The sequence below is a fragment of the Papaver somniferum genome, chromosome 6 (genome assembly GCF_003573695.1).
Source record: "Papaver somniferum cultivar HN1 chromosome 6, ASM357369v1, whole genome shotgun sequence".
Taxonomy (NCBI): Eukaryota; Viridiplantae; Streptophyta; class Magnoliopsida; order Ranunculales; family Papaveraceae; genus Papaver; species Papaver somniferum.
In genome coordinates, this window is record NC_039363.1 from 12,682,233 (window position 1) to 12,704,767 (window position 22,535).

The 22,535-nt window shown below is 38.9% G+C and overlaps 4 protein-coding genes and 1 non-coding gene across 5 annotated transcripts; 3 read left to right on the plus strand and 2 right to left on the minus strand.

The window, feature by feature from the left end:
- Window positions 1-11,770: 11,770 nt before the first annotated feature.
- Window positions 11,771-12,859, minus strand: LOC113286951 (chlorophyll a-b binding protein, chloroplastic-like). The gene has a single exon (XM_026535607.1). The coding sequence runs from the start codon at window positions 12,693-12,695 to the stop codon at window positions 11,901-11,903; it is 795 nt and encodes a 264-aa protein (XP_026391392.1). The 5' UTR covers window positions 12,696-12,859; the 3' UTR covers window positions 11,771-11,900.
- A 1,197-nt stretch (window positions 12,860-14,056) lies between these two features.
- Window positions 14,057-14,128, plus strand: TRNAP-AGG. The gene has a single exon. It is a non-coding gene; the product is annotated as a tRNA-Pro (tRNA).
- Window positions 14,129-14,914: 786 nt separating this feature from the next.
- On the minus strand, window positions 14,915-16,304 carry LOC113290492 (tryptamine hydroxycinnamoyltransferase 2-like). The gene is made up of 2 exons (XM_026540092.1): window positions 15,110-16,304; window positions 14,915-14,991 (listed from the first exon to the last, which is right to left on the minus strand). Exons 1-2 carry the CDS (start codon window positions 16,302-16,304, stop codon window positions 14,915-14,917), a joined length of 1,272 nt encoding a protein of 423 aa, XP_026395877.1.
- A 1,610-nt stretch (window positions 16,305-17,914) lies between these two features.
- Window positions 17,915-19,336, plus strand: LOC113290493. Its single transcript, XM_026540093.1, has 3 exons — window positions 17,915-18,462; window positions 18,564-18,700; window positions 19,081-19,336. Exons 1-3 carry the CDS (start codon window positions 17,950-17,952, stop codon window positions 19,334-19,336), a joined length of 906 nt encoding a protein of 301 aa, XP_026395878.1. The 5' UTR covers window positions 17,915-17,949.
- A 57-nt stretch (window positions 19,337-19,393) lies between these two features.
- LOC113290494 lies at window positions 19,394-20,803 on the plus strand. Its single transcript, XM_026540094.1, has 5 exons — window positions 19,394-19,531; window positions 19,671-19,757; window positions 19,846-20,451; window positions 20,563-20,667; window positions 20,759-20,803. The coding sequence occupies exons 1-5, from the start codon at window positions 19,394-19,396 to the stop codon at window positions 20,801-20,803; spliced, it is 981 nt and encodes a 326-aa protein (XP_026395879.1).
- Window positions 20,804-22,535: the final 1,732 nt, after the last annotated feature.

Genomic DNA, 22,535 nt, shown 5'->3' on the forward strand with positions numbered 1-22,535 from the left:
GTGCATTCTTCTTTTCAAACCAATAATGAAGTGCAATTTTAAGACAAAAAAGAAAAGATAACTTGTGTAGTGTTTTCCAGTTCCACATATCATACCTAATTGTCCACTCCCATGACTTAAAAAAAATAATAATATGTAAACAGTAAGCAAATAGATATACCTTGAACGCATCGGTGGTGAAGTGCTCACACATGTGAGCCCAATCATGTTTGTTGGGGAAATCTTTGGGAGGGTGTGCCAATGCCTCCAAATGGCCATCTGATCCAGCGAACCCATCACCCCCAGCTTTTATGTATGCTAGACGAAGTTTGTGCCTGTATGCCTTATAGGCATTCCTCATCACGTCTTTGATCACTTTGACGGCCACTTCATCATCAGGAACGAGAATAAAGTGGTCCTATATTCCCCCCGGGATTTTTTGTCGTGATGATGCATTTGCCAATTCATCTACCACAACAATCAAAGGATGCTGGTCCAGTTCAATATCGTTGGATGTACCCGATTGAGAGGTATGGTTTAACCATTTTCTGTATATTCTGAATTCTAAATATTAATGTTAATGATAGTTTTCTTACATCAGTTCAAGAAAACAAATATACGATTCTTAGATACTTCACACACATTTTTTCTGTACTTTTTGCAGTGTATATTTGTACAATTTTACTTAAATTACGCCAGTGAATTCTAATAAGAATTACATTTTAGGTATCTGCGCAAGTTAAAGTCTTATGTGCGAAATAAAGCATGTCCAGAAGGCTCTATGGCTGAAGCATACTTAATAGAAGAGAGCCTCACTATGCTTACGCGATACTTGAACAGTACTTATACAAAATTCAATCGGGTCTCAAGGAATGAGGATTATGAACAACCACCCTCACGTGAGAAATTAGTCGTTTTCAGACAATCTGGTCGGCCCATTGGAGCTGAAACTTTGGGAACGCTTGAGGACTCAGAAATGCAACAAATCCAACTTTATGCTCTGCAGAATACTGCAGAAGTGGAGCCGTACGAGAAGTATATACGTTTTGTTTTGCTTTTAAGGCCAATAATCTTTAAATTGTGTCAATTCAGTAGTTAACTATATGAAGCATTACACTTACAGTGAACATAGAGAAGAATTAAAAAGGCGTGGAATAAGAGATGCTGACGTTGAAAGAAGACACAACGAAGAATTTCCTTTTTGGTTTGCCAGCAAAGTAAGTGCGTTTATATATACTCAAACACAATAAATGTTTTTAGGATTTCATAACCTGAACTAATATATGAATATATGTACATGAATAGATATATCAACTGCACAAAAATGGTATGGTGAGTGATGAACTCTATTCGCTGATTCAAGGTCCTAATAAAGAGTGTTCGTCTTTCAACGGATACATCATCAACGGGTTCAGATTCCATACAAAAGCGTGGGAGATGCGACGGAAGACACAGAATAGTGGAGTATGTATAAAGGGAGGGGAAGGTGAAGATGATGATATGAATGATTATTATGGAGTGGTATCTGAAATTATCGAGGCACGCTATTTAAACCAATTACGAATTCTTTTTTTCAAATGCAATTGGCGTCCGGTTGCAAATCAAGGTGGCTCCAAAAGAGATAGCTACGGATTTACTTGTGTTAATCTCAACAGAACCTTTTATGCGAATGAACCATTTGCGTTAGCGCACCAAGCACAACAGGTTTTATATATGAAGGACATAAAGAATCGACAATTGGAAGTGGTTATAAAAACACGACCTCGCTGCTCTTATAACATTCCAGAAAAAAATTCAGTGGAACTTATTGCACCAGAAAACTCGAGTTCTGATGAAGCGTATCAAGAATGGTATTCAAGTTATTCAATCAACGATCTTAGACGAGTGCCCCAACAAGATCACAATGAAAATATGGTTTGGGATAGGACTGATGTTCTACCAGAAACCATCAGCCATGAAGAAGTAATAGCTGCCATCCAAAGACAAGAGGAGGAGGAGGAGGAAGCTGATAGTGACGCAGTTTACACCACTGACGAAGACGATGACTTTGAACTTGGAGATATGGGATTCTGATAGCCTACATTTTGGGAAGGTGAGGTTTTTGCACGCTATGGTGGAGAATGCACCATAAGAACAATGCTCCAGAGGTGCGGTTGCTACCGTGAATAAGGCATTCCTCCATGGGGAACCTGGTATGCATATGTGGATTCAATAAGACTTTTGGTTAATAATCTAGCGTAATGAATAGTTCTTTTTTTTAAGCTTTATCCACAAATAATGAGCAAGACCAATCGATTAGCCTTTTATCCCAGTACTCTACTCTTCTGACATTTAGCGAAGTTATATATTTAAGTTACAACCCTAACGTGAAAAGAGTGATTGTCTTTTGTATGCTTGCAACTTTTTTCGCATTATTTATTATTCCTTTCAAATTGGACCGAAATGTTATAATGCCGCAGCCGGCACTCAGCAGGCCATCCCATGTTCCATCTGATTTTTTTTTCTGTATTTCAAATATACGTACCAATAATTTTAATATTTTCTTGGATATTGATATTACGTACCAATTGGCTTGGTAATTGTTAGAAATTGGTTTAGCACTGACGCATGGTGTTTAAACAACTTTATTACTAAATTACTAAACAACAATATCATCTATACAAATGTGATCACAATAACATGCGTGCCTAGATTTTGATCTTAGAGAACTTAGCGACAAAGCTTCACTACACCAACAACTTAGTCATTCCCTAATTAAATTAATATCTCTTCTTTAAGTTAAGCTACTAAGAATCCTAAGTTGTTTCTTGGAAGTAGCTCAATGAATATGCCTACCGTAGTTGGCATGGTTAGTTCCCAAAGTTCTATTCAACTAGGCTTTCTGGTAGTTGTGTTATTTTAGTGGCTGAATAGAGGGTTAGGTAACTAATATCTGGTAGGCTTCTAAAAGGTCCTAAAAATTATCCCCGGCCAAAAACTTGGTGGGCCCGGAGATATGTATAAAATTAAGCGCAATAAAAACGGGGGCCTACAGTAATACCGCAAGTGCACGGTCGTCGGTTGTAGCTCGTGCAAGTACGGGTCGATCCACAGAGATCGGGAGTGTTTTGTAGTGTTCTAGCTATTTGGGTTTCTAAATTTGTTGTTGGGCTTCTAATTGTGCTTTGGGCTTAGTGGGTTTGTTTGGATTAACTGTGAACTTATGGGCTTTTGGTCTTTTGAGTTGCACTGGGCTTTGGGCTAACAGTGAACTGAACTTGGGCTCAACAGTTCAACTGTGAATTGGGCTTTGAGTTTGAAGTGAGCTTTGGGCTCAGTTGGCTTTGGGCTCAATTGGCTTTGGGCTCAATTGTACAAACAATAGACAGTGGGCTTAGAATTGAGAACTAGGCCTTGAACTGGAGTGATGGGCTTTTGAGAGGAAGCAGCAGCAGCAGCAAGAGAAAGGAAGGCAATGCAGCAGCAGCACAAGTGCTGCACAGCAGCTGCAGGGCAAAAGCAACAGCAACAGCAGCAGCAGAAGGGCAGCAGCAGCAGTTGCAGGGGAAGGAAAGCAGCAGGAGAGGAAGCAGTTGCAGCAGCAGTCCAGCAAGGAGTGACAGGTCAGTGGAGAAGCTGGCAGCAAGCAAGGCAGCTGGAGAAGAAGGCAATGCAGCAGTGGTGCAGCAGCAGACAAGAGCAACAAGAACATCATCCAACTAGAATGCAGTAACAAGGACAAGGAGAACAAGAATTGCTGCCTTGCACAGCAGCAGCACTGCAAAGAGGAAGGAAAGCAGCAGAACAAGCAATGCAGCAAAGAGGAAGGAAAGCAACAGCACTGCAAGTGCACAGCAGGAGAAAACAGCAGCAACAGCAGCAGCAGTGCAAAGAAAGCACCAGCAGCAGCACAAGGCAAAGATGGAAGCAGCAGCAGTACTGCAGGGCAGAGGAAAGTGCACAGCAGCAGGGCAAGCACAGCAGGAGAAGCACATGTACTTGCTAACTCAACAAAAGCTTCAGTTTCCAGAGTTGTGCAGTTTAAGCAATTGAGAAGAGATTATGCAAATGTCTAAGATGATGCAGTGATGCTACAGCTACACAGAATGGAAATGATAATGATACAGAACAAAATGCTAATGCTAGGATGCAAGGTATAGCTAAGTAGCAAAGTTAATGAACAACCACAGATGATTACTAACTAATATTTACAAGACTAAAATGATTACTAAGTTACAACTACAGATGCTAAAATGCTATTAACTACAGCATGAGATGCAGGTGGTAGACAGATGCAAATGGCAGAAAATTATGCAAGATATGCAACTGCACAGAAAAGCAAGGTAAAGAAAAACAACGATAATTAACAGGAAAGACAATGGAGAAAATGAAGAAACTAAACAACAACAATCAGATAACAGTGCAAGTGAACCAAGGCCTAAGCCAAGGGCAAGGGAGATGGTGAAGCTAACAGAGCATGAATAAGAAAAAGAAACAAAGCCAAGTAAATGGATCTAGGCATACCAATGGAATGGGAGGAGAATTATCTTGCTATGAGCACTAATTCCTCCCATTGCTCAATCACAACAATGCAAGAGTGTTAAGCATACAAATGGAGTGGGAAGAAAACTAGCTTGCTCATTGTCACTAGTGAGCACTAGTTTCTCCCCACTGCTCAATCAAAACAGTGTACTGAAAGCTCTAACCTAGCATACCATCACTTCTTGACAATGAATTGAAACACAGTACATCACAAGAACATGAAACAACTGAAATTAAAGGCACAAGCATCACACCAAACAGAACATGAACTGAAATTGAAAAGTGAACTAAAATTGAACTGAAATTAAAATTTAACAGAACTTGAAAGTTCTGGACACTGGCTAGTCCAGCATACCTTTACAACACACCCACAACCCTCAATTTATACCCAATACATCAAATTAGGGTTATCACCCATTTTCCCAAAATCCCAAAATAAAACAGTACAATTAGGTTTACTGTTTTTCTAATGTCATGGGTCTAATTGAGCCCATTTCCCTACTCTAATCCTCTCCTGGTACGGTCCCAACATGAATTAGGGTTTCTAGAAAAACCCCCAAATTACAGAGAAATTAGGGCTTGAAATTAAACTCACCTAACATGTGATTTGACGAGTCTTCTTTCGACCCATTCTTCTCCTCAGTCTCCTGCTCCTCTCCATGTATTCAATTGCGTCTTATAGCTTCACCTAGTTTATTGATTTATCACCTAGGGTTTCAGTGGTGAAAAATCAATAAGTTAGATGGCTATAGGGGTAGGGGAGGTAGCTACGGCGTGTAGGTGGTGTTTGGTGACAGTGGAGGAAGTGGCGATGGCAGGGTGGTGTGGTTCAGCGAGGTGTAGCTGGTGGAGGTGATGGAGTTGCAGAGCAGCTCTCTGCAGACGGAGTGGAGGAGAAGAGCTCGATGTTTTTGGGAGAAGGGTGCGTTTGGGTAGCTGGTATAGGGTTTGGTGCTCCAGTGTGTGGCGGATTCATCAAATTTTGATGTTCAGCGAGACTAAGCCGTGAGATGTGGAGCTGGTAGGTAGATCGGACGGTGATGCGGAGGCAAGCGAGGAGCGACCGTCGGATGAAGGGATACAACGAAACGAACGGTGCTAGATTAGGTTAGGTGCTGTAGTGTTAAGCGGAAGTATCGAGATTTGATGCGCATGCAAAGAAGCGACCGTAGGATCTAAATGTGATCTAATCTGAAGGCTTGGAATTTAGGTACTATGGTGTTTTGCAGGGACTTCAGATTTTGATGAACTATGAAGAAGCGACCATCGGATGATGAAATGGATCCGATCTAACGGCTGAGAATGGAGGCGGGTATGGATATAGAAAATGGGTTTGGGTAAGGGTTTTGGGCCTTGGGTATGCCAAGCCCATATCTTCTTTAAGAACAATTCTTCCTTCTTGAGCCCATTCCTAGCTTTTTGGACGTGCGCTCCATTCTTTGCGGCTTCCTTGCGTAATTTCTTCCGGCTTTTCACTACTTTTCTGCTCTTTTCCGCTCTGCTATTCATCCAAACTTTATTTATTACCTAAAAATGCAAAATTAAGTAAGAAAAATATTTATTCTTGAAAACAATGAAAATAGAGAATATGGGATAAAATGTAGAATTAATGCACAAAAGATGAGTTAAATGCCAACAAAAAGGGATAAATATATACAATATTTGGCACTCATCAATATCCCGCCGTTGTTTTTTTCCAAGTGGTTGAATGTCTCAAGCTACTAGCGCATTTGTTTAGTTGGCGCATACTTATTTCTAAAGGGTTTTAGAAACTATAGTTGCTTACCGTTTAGTGGCTCAAATCAATACACCACCACAGTTGCCTTTCCTAGTGTCTTAAACTGTGAAGCAACTAAATTTTTTCTGTTGTTGGAAAATTTAAGTAGCCTTTGGTCAGTTTTTTTGTAGTGTTAGTTCTATATATTCTTACGTATGATTACTTAGATATTTACGTATGGCTACTTAGATATTGCATTTGTATACAATCAACTGCAATACGCAGCGTACGCTTGTTTTAAACGTCTTACATTTGAGCATTTGGTATCTAGATGGGAAGAATATTGTTAGCGATATATCTGTAGTCTACTAGGTTTACTAGGTTTCCCAGTTTACTAGTTCTTTCCTAGTTTTAGTCTTACGTAAATATAGTCATATTTCTAGAATATCTCTATTTGTTGTAACTTCTTAGTTAATTCCTATGTAATCTAATTCACTATATATATCAATAAGAATAAACAAAATATTCACAGTTGTGAATTCATTAAACTCTGTCTCCTAAAATCTAATATGGTATCTTCGTGCTAGGTATTTCTCTCCACAAACAAAAAAAAAAAAAAAAACGAGTTTTTTTTCTTTCCAGAACAAGTTCTCTTCACAACTGCCGTGAAATTTCTTCTCCAGGGCTAAGACTCTCCCGGCATCAGCTGTCATCCAAGCCATCTGCTTCAACAACAACAATTGATTTTCTCTCTTCATCGCTTCCAATGGGTGATATCTCTGATCCAACTGTAAACACCAACACACAAACACTGGTATTGTTGATTCTAACCCTCACCTTCATCCTTCTAGTCCTTACTATGTTCATCCGGCAGACAATCCTACTACTATTTCTATCAACCAGTTCTCACAAGTGAAAACTATGCCACTTGGGTTCGTGGTTTCCGTAAGGCTTTGAGTGCCAAGGCCAAACTAGGCTACATCGATGGCACAATTGTTAAGCCAGACATTCCAGCTGATATACCGTACTGGCAACGCTGTGATGATCTTGTTGGCAGTTGGGTTTGTAATTCCTGTGAACCAGAAATTGGTCGTAGTGTAATGTCTTCGACACTGCTCATGAGATGTGGATGGACTTGAAGAGTCGTTTTGCTCAGTCCAATGCCACAAAATTATATACAATCAAGCAATCGATTTCCACCTTGAAACAGGAGCATCATTCGGTTGCTCAATACTACACCCAGCTCAAAACTCTTTGGGATCAATTGGATTCTTTTCGGCCTCCAACACCATGTATTTGCCATGCTGGTAAGTCTATTATTGAACACCATAATCAAGATCGTGCTATGGAGTTTTTACAGGGGCTTCAAGATCGATTCTCTGCCTTGCGAAGCCAACTCCTAGTCACTGAACCATTGCCATCGGCTGCTAAGTTGTACAACCTCGTACGCCAAGAAGAAGAGCAACAAGGAATAAATTCCGCTGCTGTTCCACTAATTGAATCGGCTGCTTTGAATGCTTCTCACACAGACGCAAGACCACAGCGTCATTCCTCGCACTTCCGTCCAGTCCCTGGGAATCCATCCTATGGCAACAAACGACCTCGACCCTTTTGTGATCACTGTAATCGACATGGTCACACACGCCAGGTCTGTTGGAAGCTTCACGGCTATCCCAATGGCTCTTCCAACGCTGCTGCCCACAACTCTCACGTTGCTGCTGCTGTCCACACTGCTGCTCCCAATGCTCTAGCCTCCGTTGCTGTACCTGCTCTCCAATGGCCCCATCGATCACTCCTGAGCAGTACGCTCAGCTGCTTCACCTACTGAACCCGAACAGCAACAGTTGTGTCTTCTCCAGCAGCAACCTGTGCAGGTACGGTCTCTACTGCCCTGTTGCCTTCCTTCCCATATGTATTTACTTGTTCTTTGTCTACCTGGATTGTCGACAGTGGTGCTACGCACCATATATGCTCTTCTATATCATCTTTCACCACTTATGAGGTGGTTGATAAACCAATTGAAGTACAATTGCCAGATGGATCGTTTACCTCTGTGAGCCATATTGGAAATATTGATTTATCCCCAGCAATCAAATTAATTGATGTTCTTCATGTTCCCAGTTTTAAATTCAATCTCATATCGGTTAGTCAACTAACCAAAACAACCAAGTGTTGTATTAAATTTTCTCATGACTCATGTGTCTTCCAGGACCTTCAAACGAACAAGGAGATTGGATGGAGTAGGCGCATTGCGGGCCTATATCATTTTAGCTTACGTCCTTCTGTTTTCTCTTTTATTGCAAATAAGAAGCCAATGGATATATGGCATTGCCGATTAGGCCATCCCAGCGAGGATTGTTTTCGTTTCTTATCTCGTACTTTTGATTGCATTGACTAAAAATACTCACTCTTGTATTGTGTGTCCCTTGTCTAAACAAACAAGGTTACCATTTAATAAAAGTAGTTCTACATCTTCTTATGCTTTCCAGCTAATTCATGCTGATATTTGGGGGCCATTTTCCGTAGCATCTTCTACGGGTGCCAGATATTTTCTCACTTTAGTTGATGATTACACTCGATGCACTTGGGTTTATCTCATGGTTGTAAAATCCGAGACTCTCACATGTCTACAAAATTTTTCCAATTTGGAATCCGACAATATGGACACAAGATTGCTACCATAACTTCTGGGAATCATACTAAATTCATTCCTCAACTTCAAACTTTTCGTTCGGATAATGGTTCTGAATTTAAATCTAAAACTACAATCTTGGTTTCATCAGAATGGTATTTTGCATCAAACAAGTTGTGTCTACACGCCCCAACAAAATGGCATTGTCGAACGTAAACATAGACATCTTCTCAATGTAGCTCGTGCCTTACGTTTTCAGTCTAATGTTCCTTTGAATTTTTGGGGTGAATGCATATTAACTGCGGCATATTTAATCAACAAAATGCCAACCCCAGTTTTATCACATAAATCTCCTCATGAAATGTTATTATCCACATTACCATCTTATTCTCATTTACGGATTTTTGGTTGTCTTTGTTTTGGACGCAACCCACGTCCATCTCACAAATTTGACGCTCGTGCTAGATCGGGCATTTTTGTTGGCTATCCTTATAATCAGAAAGGCTATAAAATATATGACCTTGAATCCAAGACAATTTACACATCCAGAGATGTTGTATTTCATGAAACTATTTTTCCATTTCATGATATCAGTTCTCTTCCGCAATCAACTATCACTCCCATGATCGCGACTCTGATATTGCTTTCTATGACTCCATTTTACTTCCACATGGAGATAACTCTACACAAAATCTGTTATTTCAACGCCGTCACCTGTCCCAATGGCACAGGATTCTTCTATAAATCCTCGGCCTATCTTCACTAATGCCGAGATGACATCCTCTCGTTTGCAAACTGGAAATAATTCTTCTGACCTTTCCCATTGCACCTCATCTTCACCAATTTCCCCTGCTACGGATATATCATCATCACGGCCAATTCGCACAAAGTCCGCTCCTTCGTACTTGAAGGATTATCACTGCACTATTCCAAAATGCAATTCCACTTCAGTTTATCCAATGACTGAATATTTGTCATTTGATAAATTTTCTCCTACTCATAAAGCTTTCCTAGCTAATGTAATTCTTACGGAGGAACCCAAAACATACTCACAGGCCAAGCTATGCCCTAAATGGAGAGCAGCTATGGCCAAAGAAATTCTTGCTCTACAAGCCAATGACACTTGGATTCAGGTTGATCTTCCACCGGGTAAAGTGGCAATAGGCTGTAAATGGGTGTTTAAAATTAAATTTAATGCAGATGGTTCAATAGAACGATATAAAGCTCGCTTAGTGGCAAAAGGATATACCCAACAAGAAGGAATTGATTTTTATGATACTTTTGCTCCTGTTGCTAAACTCGTCACAATGCGTGTGCTATTATCCATTGCTGCCATTCGAGGCTGGTCTCTCCATCAACTTGATGTCAATAATGCATTTCTCAAGGAGATCTTGATGAAGAAATTTACATGAAATTACCACCTGGTTTAGGTTCTGAGGGCCACTCCAAAGTTCTTCGATTAAAAAAATCTTTATATGGGCTGAAGCAAGCTTCTAGGCAATGGTTTGCCAAATTTTCTTCGGTGTTACTTGCTGAAGGTTTTCAAAAATCATTATGTGATAATTCTCTCTTCACATATCATAAAGGCAACACATCCATTTTTGTCCTTATTTATGTAGATGATATAATTATCACTGGTACTGATAATATTTTCATCACTTCTCTCAAATCAAGACTTGCGTCCTATTTCTCAATCAAAGATTTAGGAAAATTACAATACTTCTTGGGCATAGAAGTTTCTCGTTCTTCCAAAGGAATTTTCCTCTGTCAAAGGAAGTACATTCTGGATATCCTAAAGGATTCTGGACTCACTGGATCGCGCACCTCTTCGTTCCCTATGGATGCGCACCTGAAATTGACATCCGAGGCTGGTACACCTTTGCCAGATCCTAGTATTTATCGGCGCTTAATTGGTCGTCTATTATATCTTACAGTCACACGACCGGATATCACTTATGCAGTGAATTATTTAAGTCAATTTATGCAACGTCCCCATTCTTCTCATCTGGATGCTGCTAATCATGTTTTACGATACCTTAAAGGTACTATTGGTCATGGAATTTTTTTGGCCTCTTCCACTCCTTTGATACTCAAAGGATATACCGACTCTGATTGGGCAGGATGTCCAATGACCCGACGATCCACTACTGGCTATCTTGTTACTATAGGTAACAGCCCAGTTTCCTGGAAATCTAAAAAGCAACCAACTGTTGCTCGTTCCTCTGCTGAGGCTGAATATCGGGCCCTTGCACATTTAACTGCAGAACTACAATGGCTTCGTTATTTGTTTCAGGATTTAAGAATTCCTTGCATTCTTCCAATAATTGTTTCCTGTGACAGTCAAGCAGCTATTCACATTGCTCAAAATCCAGTGTTCCACGAGCGGACGAAGCACATCGAAATTGATTGTTATTTTGTCCGAGAAAAACTGCTCAACGGCTTAATCAAACCACAACATCTACAGTCTTCTGAACAGCTTGCAGATTTATTCACAAACCTTTAGGTGTCAAGCAATTTCAGCATTTGGTTAGCAAGTTGGGTATTCGATGTGGATCGACTCCTCCAACTTGAGGGGGGGGGGGGGGGGGGGGGTGTTAGCGATATATCTGTAGTCTACTAGGTTTACTAGGTTTCCCAGTTTACTAGTTCTTTCCTAGTTTTAGTCTTACGTAAATATAGTCATATTCCTAGAATATCTCTATTTGTTGTAACTTCTTAGTTAATTCCTATGTAATCTAATTCACTATATATATCAATAAGAATAAACAAAATATTCACAGTTGTGAATTCATTAAACTCTGTCTCCTAAAATCTAATAAATATGAATACCACTTCAAAAGGCCAATGTTCTTGTGTGATTTCTCGGACTGTTTTGCCATATTCTCAACCACATTACTGAGTATTCTTGAACACAGAGAAAATAATTAAAGATGCAAATAAAATTTCATAAACGTAAAGAAAATATACATTACAAACGCACGTCAAACAATTCTTCAAAATGCAAATTCAAAGACAACACGTTCATTTCATCTGATTGTCAGATTAATCAAATCATTTTCCGGGAGCGAAGTTTGTAGCGTAGTTCCAAGCGTTGTTGGCGACGGGGTCAGCTAAGTGGTCAGCCAAATTTTCCAAAGGACCCTTTCCGGTCACGATTGCTTGAACAAAGAATCCAAACATGGAGAACATAGCCAATCTCCCGTTCTTAATCTCCTTCACCTTCAATTCAGCGAAAGCTTCTGGGTCATCAGCTAAGCCTAATGGGTCGAAGCTTCCACCAGGGTAAAGTGGGTCCTCCACCTCACCTAATGGTCCTCCTGCAACTCTGTAACCTTCAACTGCTCCCATCAAGATAACTTGTGTTGCCCAAATGGCAAGGATGCTCTGAGCATGAACCAAACTTGAGTTACCCAAGTAGTCCAATCCACCTTCACTGAAAATTTGTGAACCGGCCTTGAACCAAACGGCTTCACCAAATTTAACACCATTGCGAGACAACAATTCTGGGAAAACACATCCGAGAGCTCCCAACATAGCCCATCTGCAGTGAATGACCTCGAGCTCACGGTTCTTGGCGAAGGTTTCTGGATCAGCAGAAAGACCGGCAGTGTCCCAACCGTAATCACCGGCAAACTCACCGGTTAAGTATGATGGAGATTCACCAGAGAATGGTCCCAAGTACTTAACACGGTCAGGTCCGTACCATGGACTAGATGAAACGGTTTTTGGCTTTGCAACGGTTTTTCTCATGGAGATTCTGCCTTCACCGAAAACTTCAGAGCTGGAAGGAACAAGTGCCTTACCGGCCAATGCGGGTGAAGATAGAGCCATTGTAGAAGCTGCCATGGCTAACTGATATATGGATGGATGAGCGAAATTGAAGTGCTAAAGATTGTAAGACAGTAAGAAAGATGATGTTTGTGGTTGTTGCTGTTGGGTTGTTTAAATATAGTACTCAAAATGGTATGTATTTTGAATAAGAGATCTTAAACTGTTTTCTTATTAGTTGTGACCGATTTTCGAGCTAGATTTTCTATGATATCTATAAGCGATGAATACGAATGAAGCATAACTCTTTTGTTTTGTGTACAGATGTTTGGTTCCAAATTGACATTATATCCAAAATCTACTTCAGTACAGACCAAGGAGTTGATCAGCTTATTGGAGCGTGACACGTTTCTTATAGATATGTCTCATGGATTTTGCAAGGAAAAAGCAGGGAACCATTGGTAAAAGCACCGGAAACAAACTCATAATTTGGAAAACCCAATATAGTGGAGGTAAGGTAAAGGTAATTATTAAAAAAAATAATAAAAATTATCCAACCGAAGAAGGAAATAAGACTAACCATGGTTTGAAAGTAACCATCCATGCACGAGTCCTTTTATCACTTGAACAATTCTGCATGTGCTTGTATTAAGATTGTAAAGGAATAGCCTTGATCATTTTGTCTCACCAGCAACACACCTCTTATGCAATGAAGGACTTGTTCCATTATCAGTTTGTTTCCCGGATAACCCGATGGGGATAGGAAAGCCGCATGAGGGAAGAATCAGTAATTATCTGCTTGGAGATTGCTCAGAGGTTTATTAGCAGCCACGAAATCAAGGAGCTCAGTGTCATCGTCAACTTCAACTACTTTCGTATTTGTAGATAAGAATCCAAGTATCTCTCCAACATACAAGCCACCCCATGCATGGCACAGCAATAACATTCATCTGATCCATTTTTCTCTTCTACTTGCCAAGAGAGACGATTAAATCAAACCTCAAAGATTTGCAGAGTTTTGAGAAACCCTAATTTTAGCCTAGATGGATTTTTATTTTATTTATTATTGGGTCTAAATAATAGGGTCTGTACTATGTTATTTATATGCGCTGTTTTGGTTTGGTTATTTGAGTCATAGATGGAACATAAATATCGAATCATATAAAGTTCGACTCTTTATTATTTTTATTTTTTTTTATGATCGGCGGTTGGATTCGAAACTCTGACCTAATAACTCAAGAGTCCGACCCTAGCCAACTGAGCTAGCGCCAGTTGAGTTCGACTCTACTTTCGCGTGAGATTAATGCTACCGGTCCAAAAAAAAGGTATGCGTGAGATTAATGCCACCAGTCCAAAAAATGGTATATTGGACATAGCTTTATTTTGATTTTGATTTGGAACATCTTTAGTGTTTATTAATATTAAAGAAATACATCAACGGGCAATTGGTCTAGTGGTATGATTCTCGCTTAGGGTGCGAGAGGTCCCGAGTTCAATTCTCGGATTGCCCCTCAATTTTGTTATATCTTTTTTTTTTTTTTTTTTCTTTTCATTGCCCACAAACTTCTGGTCACTTTTTCACTTTTTTTTTTTGGCTGATATAAAAGAATGCAGGCAAACAGCTGCAAGAGATTCCCAAGAACTGAAAGTATGAAACCTTATATGGTATGGGATCGTCCCGGTCTTCATCCCTGTTGATTCAAGTAGTTTTTGTTTTTTTTTTTAAATTTTCTGTATGTTTTCTTTGTTTTTTCTCAATAAATTCTTCCTTTGTCTTTGCCCTCCTCATTAATCTTGTTTGGAATTGTTCATCCGCCCTCTCTCTCTGCAAGTAACTTTCGGTTAATCTTGTTTGTTGTTTATTTGATCCCTGATGTTGTCATTCATTTAATTATGACCAAAATCGACTGCGGCCTAAGCCGAGAAAACGACATAGAAAATGTTCTTGGAACAATAATTTTATGATTTTTTTTTATGGTGAACAATAATATTAATGTTCTAGGCATCAAAATGTTCTGGTGCTTCCCTATGTGTAATGTGCCCTTCAAAACGCTTAGCCATCTTAACATGAACCCTTGTGAAATTTCTTATGTCGGCAACTCCATAGCCGCGGAGTACTAACCAGAGTTTCATTGACCTGAATTTCTCGTGCCTATGGCTGCAAAATTTTCGAAGGCTTTTTGCTCAGCCATCAAGCTCGAGTAGATTGTGATATAGAAACAAGGTTGTACGTACTCAGTGTACCTAGTGCTGATACTACTAGTGTCAATGATGCCAGATTTTGAGGAGAATGAAGTCTATGCAATTGATATAGTTGCGGGAAATGGAGAAGACAATCTTAAGTTCTTAACCACTTTATTGAATATGGTATTACCTGATAAAGAAAAGAAAAATAAAACAAGAAACAAACTAAAACCTTTTCAATTTGCAATACCGGCCACTGGGGAGAGTTTGCCATCGATGAAGTGAGCAATCTTCTTAAAGAGACGAACATGGCAGTTCACCATTGATAGAGTGAGCGGTCTTCTTAAAGAGAGGAACATATTTGGCAAAAAGAGTAAGTTTTACATCCACACTTCCATCTGCAGGTACAAAAATCACCATTCCTTCAAATGGAGTAACGGGCGGAACTAGTGCACAAGGACTTCCACTACCAAAATCAATATCATGAACTGGAAATCCCAACCAACTAGTCACTTGCAGATTTGGACACAGAGTGCTTCCTGGTTCAGATGTCGTCTCCTGCAGCTCGTCATCTTCATATACCGTTGCTCCAAAATCAATAAATGATTTAAAGTACCTATGGTTGGCATGAGTAACTTCATCAGAGATTACTTTGGCGATATATGCATGAGTCTCATTTAATAGTTCCTTCACCTTTAATTTTGGATAAGCCCAAAGTACCAGGTTACCGAAATACTCCATGGGTACTGCTGGTTCAGATATTCGTGTTCTTCCATCCACTGCCATCCTCACCTGACTCGACTCTTCTAGGCCGAGTCCTCTAACCTGAGTTACCTTCTTCCGTACATGCGAAAGTAAACACACAAAAGTACTGTATCTTTGATTGGGGTTATTATTGACCATAAATTTAAGCTTGTTTATGAACTCAACAGAGTAATTAATAATCACAGTTTCAAGTGAAGAAGAGATCACCGGGGTGGTGTCAAGATTAATAGTAGTCTTTTTGAACTCAATTGAACCATGATCAAATTGAACTCTAGGTGGGTTTCTTGGTTGGGAAACAGCAAATCGATCATGATAAGGAAGTAGATCTATGTCAAAACCACGTACCAATCTAGACCATGAAACGAAGAAAGAGCCAAAGATGGATTGGCCATCAGCAACACGATGATGAACAGTAAAGCCCAAAACTAGGCCTCCACACGCGTAACGATTGAGTTGAATCTGACACAGCTCTTCAACTCCTTTAGCAGGTGGAAGAAGCTGACTGCTAGCTTCTGATGTATCGAATGGGAGTTGCTCAGCCAGCACAGTAGGGAAGTAAGTTTCAATTATGCGAACTCCGGCGTTATTTAAAACGATGCATGTTCGGCGTAGATTATCAGTTGCTAATCTTCCAGCCAAGTGTGGGTAATGACCAAGAACTTTTGAGAGTGCATCTTTGAAGACTTCATTCGATGGAATAGGGGGTAAGTGGGACAATTTATCAAAACATAAAAACATACATGAGAATCATGAGTAACTTTATCAAAGATCGTAAGTGGGACAGTTTCATTTGAACTAATATTACCGGGTTGTTGTTCAATACTAGATCTAGATGATGTTGAAGAAGAAGAATAGTGCTTTAAGATCGCATTGCTGGTTAATGCCTTAGGCATATTTGAAAAAACAAAACGGAAAATTTGCTGTTTGGTCCTAAGCCCATTAAGTTAGTTATAGTAGGGTCCAACCGGGTTTTAGACTTATCATTAGGTCCATAGTTATTTGAAACTAGCAAAATGACCAGCTTACCCTAGAACTAAACACGTGTGAAGAATGCACCACTATCTTTCCCGTACAAAAACTGCTGAAACGGCCAGAAACACATTTAATGAATTTTAACTTCACATAGAGAATTCAGAGAGAATCAAAATGATTGAGATATAAACAGATCTCAAAATTCATTCTCAAAAAGAAAACAAAACCCAAACTCATTCAGATATTTTGCAAAAAAACGATTCTGATTCAGACAAAAATCGTAAAACCTAGATTCTGATAATGGTTGCAAGAAGAAAAATCAAAAGAACAATCCAAGAAGAAGAAACAATAATGGATGATAACACTGCTCTTAGGTCATCAGAAGATGATTCAAGAATTTCAAGACGAAAATCAAAGAGGAAAAAAGTAAAAAGGTTGAACACCAAATCAAAGAAAAAACTAAAAAGTTCATCGGACGATGAATCTCCAGATGTACTAAAAAGAAAACGAAGAAAACCGAGTAACAACGCACCAATTCAGAAAAAAGGTACTATTTCTAACACTTTCAGTATGTTTTTTGTGTTTCTGGGACATAGATCCACCAGTATTTGAAGTACTGATTAAAAATTTATGAAAACCCATCAGAGTTTACATGCAACTTCTACTTTGTGTTTCTACAGCACTTAGAATTGGCAGTACATAACTATAAAACTGTAGAATAAGAATCAAAAGTGATATGCAATGTGTTTCATTTTATTTCTGATACATAGAGCCACCAGTACATATATCAAATACTGAGGTTTTTTCTTAATTAGGTTGTTTTTTGGCAGTACATAAGTCCAGTAGTGAATGGGTAACATTGTTTATGTGTGTCTATTTACCACTGTTTGTGTTTCTGGCACATAATTGGCAGTACATAACTAAAAAACTGAGACATTGTAGTGTTTATGTACTCTAAATTCATCAGTTTCTTTGTTTATGTGATAATGATCTTTGGATATGAAGTACATAAGGCCAATAGTGATTGATTGTGTTTCTGAGATGATGAATGTGTAGTCCATAAATGTTATACTGAAATAAAACCAATTAAATTTTGCAGGTAAGGTTGTGCCAAAATCTGTTAGGAAGTTGTATAGGTCTGGTTTCACAGCATTACATAGCCTGGTTGCCAGAATGAAGGCGAGTAAATATACTTTGAGTGAAGCCACATTGGAAAAGATAGCCGAATCTTCTTATGGACAGATGTTTTTGATGTTCTGGCACACTAAGTACTCAGAAAGTCATTGGGAAAAGTTGGAAGGTGCAGTGAAAAAGTACTTGAAGTGTTACAAAAGGGGTCGAGTCAAGAATGAGCTCATTTGAGTTTGTTAGAAGAGGTGAAACACACATTATCACGTCGACACCAGAAAAAATGGGTGTAATGTTTGGAATGCCAAGAATGGCAGGAAGAAGAACTGATGACACCTTTTTGATGGGAGGTGGTGGATGGAGGCAGAAACCATTCTACATTAGACACTTTGGTGATAGCAACACGGTTACAAGACCAATGCTACAAGATGCCATCTTGAAACTGCTCAAGCGTACTGGAATCAAGAATTCTGAATCTGAAGGTGGCGAAGACAGTGATGAACAAGTACCCGATAGTGAAGATGATGAAGATATGGAGTACAGGATACCAAGAGTAGAAACTGAACAAACAATTGAAGATATGGTTAAGCTATTATGCTTGTTTATGTGTATTACTTTGTTTTTTACAACAAAAGATGCTCATAAACTCAAAGAAAAGTACTTTGGTTTAGTTGATGATCTCGAGAAGTCAAAGAATGTATCTTGGCCTGACCTGATACATAGTTTCTTAGAGAAGAAAATCAATCAGAACTACAACACTCCCGAGGACATCACTGGTTGTGTCGTCTATTTGTTGGTATCGATCATCTAGTACAAGCTTTTTTTTTCCAAGTACATATTTACTCTACTGTCATTTAAGTTTCTGTATTTGATTCTATTGATGTTATTTTGTCATAGTTGTTGTATGCGGAGCATACTCACTTGGTGAAACCAGTGACGTTACCAGATGATCGATACCTTCCAAGAGCGGCAAGGTGGAACATCAAAGAAATATCTGTTGAGTTTCTAAAGGATATGGAGGCTTCCAATACACAGTAAGTCCCTAAGAAAAACAATACATATTACTAGGATAAGTTTTATTTCATTATGCTTCTTGTAGTTTTGGTTTAGGAAACAATGATGCACCAGTACATATCTAAAAAACTGATTAAAGTTGATGAATTTAAGTATAATTATTTATGTTTTCATACATATTAAATGATTTGTTTTAGATAGGACACTATCAGAAAAGTTTTCTGATTGACCAAAATGATTGTGTGTGTGTCATATGCACTATTTATTTGAGTACATATATGTTATACTGATACAAAAACTGGTTATATGTGTGTGTTATATGTACTTTTCCAGTTCTCTAAAGAATTTAAGGATGAATATACTATGTATGAAAAAAAATGTTGAATGAAATTGCTCAAAGGCTTCCAGTTGAAGAGGTGCCATTGACAGTAGATTGGCAAGAAAAGTTCGAGGATTTGGAAGTAAAGAATGAAAATTTGAGGCTGACAATTGCAGAAAAATGGGGTGAGTTACAGAGCAGGAAAGAGGACGGCCTCCCCATTGATGTGAGTATCCTAGAAGAGCTTTTGAATGATATATCACAGAGCTTACCCACCTCCACAACCAAACTCGGGAGAGAAGAATCTAGCAGTAGCTCTGAAGAAGAATCTAAGTAGCTCTGAAGAAGGGCTGATGATTTGGATGACACCGTTCCATCAGCAACTACTCCAACAATGCCTGTTATGGGGTCTGAAGAAAATCCCACACAATTCGATATTGAAGTTTCACAGTTTAAAATTTGGGCTAGATCTGATTTGGAGCGAAAGGTGAAAGAGCTGCAAGAGGAAAAGAGCATGCCAGAACCATCACAGGTAAGTTATATTCTTTCTAGTATTAGTTTAGTTTGTAAAAAACTAAAACTTGTCAGTACATATCTACTATACTGAAAAAACATACAAGTACATATCTGCAATACTGATTAAAAACATATCACCTTATGTTGAATAACAGACTGAAAAGGCTGAACTCCAACAAACAGCAGCGACACAAGTTCTGGGTAATATTGAAGTGGAAATTGGTTCTCTTAGAGATAGACAGGTGAGCGAATTGAACGTTACACTAGTTAGTTCAATTTTATACTTTGTCATCCTATAAAATAATACGGTTTGGCATTGCATTTATGTAGGGTGCATCGCTTGAAGAAATGTTGCCGAATATGCAGTTTATGCCTTTGGTTTGTGAGCTGCCGAGTCTCAAAGAACTGCATACCGTGCCGATGGAGAAACTGATTGACCTGGCCATCCATGGGAAGGGTATTTATACCGATGAGTACTCAAAATATCTACAAGCTGAAATTATGGGAGATCCTTATCCATCCTTAGGAATTCTTAGTCTGGAGTACCCGTCGACTGGTAGTTTACCAAGCTTGGAAAAAATGCAATCTTCTCAAATCTTCGACAAATTTTATGCTAAAGATCTGGATCCTCCATCACAAGTTTCAAGACCAACTTTTGACTTGGGTTTAGGACCAAGTGATCAAAATGGAGAAGAGGTGCAGCAGCCTGCAATTGATCTAGGTGCACCTGATCCACCTCAAATCCATCTTGCAGCTGCGCCTGCGCATAATGAAGCTCCAGTTGCTAGAGGAGCATCAGATCAAGCTCAAACGGATCCCTCGGATGAGCAAGCTCAAATCGATACTGCACCTACACTTAATGAAGCCTCTGCAATTGTTTTAGCTGCAGCTGAACAAGCTCGTTTGAAAGCTGATCTTCAGCAACCTGAACAAGAAGTATGAACATGTTATAAACCTAGTACATATATCCTTCTGATACATATAACCAGCAGTACGTATATCAATTTTTGGTCAAATAGTTCGTAGTCTGATTTGTTTCAAATGCAGGGAACAAGGAAACCTTGGGATCCCATTCCATTCAATGAAGTAGAAAGGAAGAAGAAAATGAAGAATGACAGAAAGCAACAGCCTACTAAACAATTAGAGAGTCTTGTAAGTACCTAAATCTACTTCTGTTTAATGAATTTATGTTTTGTTTTTAATGATGCTTTTAGCATATGTACTAATGCCGATTCTCAAACAGAAGTATCCAGTTTTAGATGCTGAAAAGGAGAGGAAGCTCGACTGAAGAAGAATATGAGCGCCGAAAAAGCTAATGCATATGCTGAGACTCTCCAACTTCTTTCTGAGCTACAGAAGGTAATTATAATTACCAAAAAAGTGAAAAGTAACAACTTTATCAATACTTAATGGACCACTTATGTTACATATGTTCAGTAACATGGAAAACCCAACAGTACATATGTTATGTACTCAGTGAAACTAAAAGTACATAACTTCTGTACTGAAAAGAATCCGACAATACATATGTTCTATTCTGTTCATTTTTTTTTTTGCTTTTTTAGTCTCTCATTTGTTTTTTTTTACGTTTATGGTATATTGAAGGATAACGAACCTGGAGTTAGTCAAACATCAGAGGAAGATGACGTAACACTTGCCAAGAGACTCGAAGATAGGCTGGCTACAAAGAGTAATGAAGTCAAACCAATAGCGAAGTCGACTACGTCAGTCATGGACAAGGAGAAGAAAAAGCCGACTATCTCAGCCAAGGAGAAGAAACTTACTCCAAAAATCACATACACCCCTCAGAAGCCAGTAACTCGGAGCCACCCGCAGAAAAGAGTTGATCCTGAGTTTGCTAGTGGCAAAGGACTGTCGGGACCTAAAAGGCGAAAAACAAAGTCCAGAACTGAAAACCCAGTTGAAAAAGATTGCCCAACAGAGAAAGTTCAGAAAAAGGATGGCGAGAATGTGAGAAAGAGAAAAGCTAAAGGTGATCCAAATCTGCAAGAACTTACTAAAAAATTGAAGAATGCACGCAAGTTGTTGAGCCTAAGGAAATCTCCGTTCTATAAGGATTTGAGTTCACAACAAAGAGCGCTTCTCTCTCCTTTTTTGACAAAGCTACCTCAATGTGAGTCCTCTTGGATAGGTCCCTTTCATTTTAACAAAACTTTATGTACTTCGTTTAGAATCAAACTTATAATTGATTTGGATTATTTGAATTTGCAGCAACAGTGCTTGGAAAGCTCCTGCTGTGATTGGTCATCACATATTATCTGCAGAGACATTTGAAGATCTGCTACATAACAGGGCTTTAGAGGGAGATCTTATAAATTACTGGCAATACCAACTGAAAAAAGCATATCATAATGAGCAACCGGTGAATGGACAGAGAAAGTACATTCCAGTACTCCACATTGATCCAACAGGCTGGGTATGTTTTCCAATTTATCTCGATAAACAACATGCATCATGTCTTTGTAAAGTGCAGTGCATATCTCTGATACTGTTTTACATTGAATCCGAATTCATGCTTATTTGTTTTATATATTGAGAATTTGAATAGCATATCTGCGAAACTAAAACGAAACAATTTTTTTTTTAATGTTGTAACAAATATTATGCTTTCATATATGTGTTTTACACTATAATTTTCAGTACATATTTACTACACTGATAAATTTAATTCTTTTTTTTCTACCTTTTCAGTTTTATTTAAGTGACCCAGTACATCAAGTAGCAGCAAACACTGTTGTCTTCTTACCCATCAGGAATATGGAGGAAGGAACCAGGAAGATTATTATTCCAATGTCACACCAAAACGTGCATTGGACGCTTCTTGTGTATGAATGCGAGAAAGGAGAATTCTTCCACTACAACACTTGGGAAGCTGTATCCAAAAACGAGTGTCTCGATAATGCTAATCTTATGGCAGAATACTGCTTGTTAGCAATTAATGAACGCTTGTCGAGCCTGCGCCTTCCACTTGTACACAGAGTAAAGATGATTAGTTACCC